The 2,500-nt window shown below is 41.6% G+C and overlaps 1 protein-coding gene across 1 annotated transcript in view; it reads left to right on the top strand.

Annotated features, from left to right (window-relative positions):
• Positions 1-2,500, top strand: part of pip4p1a (phosphatidylinositol-4,5-bisphosphate 4-phosphatase 1a) — a 16,092-nt gene that overhangs the window by 13,375 nt on the left and 217 nt on the right. Inside the window, 1 exon segment of the mRNA XM_076300243.1 lies at positions 830-920. Within this exon segment, the coding sequence (XP_076156358.1) occupies positions 830-920 (91 nt within the window).

Here is a 2,500-nt window from a genome sequence, read left to right as displayed (position 1 = left end):
AGACATTCTCTTTCACACATGCTCTGTCTCTCTCAGACATTCTCTTTCACACATGCTCTGTCTCTCTCAGACATTCTCTTTCACACATGCTCTCTCTCTCTGTCTCCCTCCCACTTTCTCTGTCATTCTTCTACACACATTCTCTCAAATCAATTCAAATCAAATCAAATCAATTCAATTCAATTCAGTTCAATATGCTTTATTGGTATGACAAGGTCACTTATATTGTCAGTTTCTGTTTTTATCTCCGACAGTAGAGAGATATTCTGCTAATTTATATTCTGTGTGTAGGGCTAGATAACATTCTAATCTACCACTACCTCTAATCTGAACTGCTTCATCATTCTAATCTACCACCACCTCTAATCTGAACTGCTTCATCATTCTAATCTACCACTACCTCTAATCTGAACTGCTTCATCATTCTAATCTACCACTACCTCTAATCTGAACTGCTTCATCATTCTGAAAATGTGGGCGGGGGAAGTGGTTGAGCACTGCTCTCCCATGCCCACATCCACGGCTGAAGTGCCCTTGAGCATTAAGGCACCTAACCCCTCACTGCTCCCCGAGCGCCGCTGTAGCAAGCCAGCTCACTACTCCGGGTTAGTGTGTGCTTCACCTCACTGTGTGTTCACTGTGTGCTCTGTGTGTTCACTAATTCACGGATGGAATAAATGTAGAGACCAAATTCCTTGTAGCATACTTAGAAACCTGATTCCTCCTCTCCTCCTCTCTCCTCATCTCTCCATAAGCAGAACACAAACAGCTGGAGGAAAGTGGGCTCTAGTTTTTAGGATTTTGGTATTTCCTTTTCCTGTTCATGCAGCTCTTCGATTGGCCAGAGGTACCCTAGGAGGCGGAGTCTGTGGTGTTTCCTGCTCTGCTTGCTCTTTAGCATCTCAACTGCAGGATTGATAGTAAGTGCATACTACTGGGAAGATGAGTATTATAGTGTAGATGAGTGTACTTTATAGTGTGAATAAGTGTACTTTATAGTGTGAATGAGTGTACTCTATAGTGTAGATGAGTGTACTCTATAGTGTAGATGAGTGTACTTTACTCTATAGTGTAGATGAGTGTACTCTACTCTATAGTGTAGATGAGTGTACTCTATAGTGTAGATGAGTGTACTTTACTCTATAGTGTAGATGTGTTTAGTGTAGTGTTTAGTGTGTTTTAGTGGTTAGTGTGGATGTGTTTAGTGTAGATGAGTGAACTCTATAGAGTGTATGTGTTTAGTGTGGATGAGTGAACTCTATAGTGTGGATGAGTGAACTCTAGAGAGTGTATGTGTTTAGTGTGGATGAGTGAACTCTAGAGAGTGGATGTGTTTAGTGTAGATGAGAGTGGATGTGTTTAGTGTAGATGAGTGAACTCTAGAGAGTGGATGTGTTTAGTGTTTAGTGTGGATGAGTGAACTCTATAGTGTGGATGAGTGAACTCTAGAGACTGTATGTGTTTAGTGTGGATGAGTGAACTCTAGAGAGTGGATGTGTTTAGTGTTTAGTGTGGATGAGTGAACTCTATAGTGTGGATGAGTGAAATCTAGAGACTGTATGCGTTTAGTGTGGATGAGTGAACTCTAGAGAGTGGATGTGTTTAGTGTTTAGTGTGGATGAGTGAACTCTAGAGAGTGGATGTGTTTAGTGTTTAGTGTGGATGAGTGAACTCTATAGTGTGGATCAGTGAAATCTAGAGACTGTATGTGTTTAGTGTGGATGAGTGAACTCTAGAGAGTGGATGTGTTTAGTGTAGATGAGAGAGTGGATGTGTTTAGTGTAGATGAGTGAACTCTAGAGAGTGGATGTGTTTAGTGTTTAGTGTGGATGAGTGAACTCTAGAGAGTGGATGTGTTTAGTGTAGATGAGAGAGTGGATGTGTTTAGTGTAGATGAGTGAACTCTAGAGAGTGGATGTGTTTAGTGTTTAGTGTGGATGAGTGAACTCTAGAGAGTGGATGTGTTTAGTGTTTAGTGTGGATGAGTGAACTCTATAGTGTGGATGAGTGAACTCTAGAGTCTAGAGAGTGTATGTGTTTAGTGTAGATGAGAGAGTGGATGTGTTTAGTGTAGATGAGTGAACTCTAGAGAGTGGATGTGTTTAGTGTTTAGTGTGGATGAGTGAACTCTAGAGAGTGTATGTGTTTAGTGTTTAGTGTACTCTAGAGAGTGGATGTGTTTAGTGTAGATGAGTGAACTCTAGAGAGTGAATGTGTTTAGTGTTTAGTGTACTCTAGAGAGTGGATGTGTTTAGTGTGAATGAGTATAGTGTAGATGAGTGAACCCTTGAGCCAAAAAGTTTGCCCACCCCAGCAGGTGAGTGTATATTGGAGTGCATTGTGCGATAGGTTAAATCTGTGTGTGTGAGTTAATTATCTGTGTGTGTGTGTGAATTAAGTCTCTCTCTCCTTCTCTCTGTGTGTGTGTGTGTGTGTGTGTGTGTGTGTGTGTGTGTGTGTGTGTGTGTGTGTGTGTGGCGTGCGTGCGTGCGTGCGTGCG

Source organism: Alosa pseudoharengus, unplaced genomic scaffold, assembly GCF_046254945.1.
Source record: "Alosa pseudoharengus isolate Yale_2024_CS ecotype anadromous, Long Island Sound unplaced genomic scaffold, YU_APseudo_1.1 YU_APseudo_1.1_scf_22, whole genome shotgun sequence".
NCBI classification, from domain to species: domain Eukaryota; kingdom Metazoa; phylum Chordata; class Actinopteri; order Clupeiformes; family Clupeidae; genus Alosa; species Alosa pseudoharengus.
The sequence above is the reverse complement of the archived record's forward strand: the minus strand, read 5'-3'. Positions and strand labels throughout refer to the sequence as shown.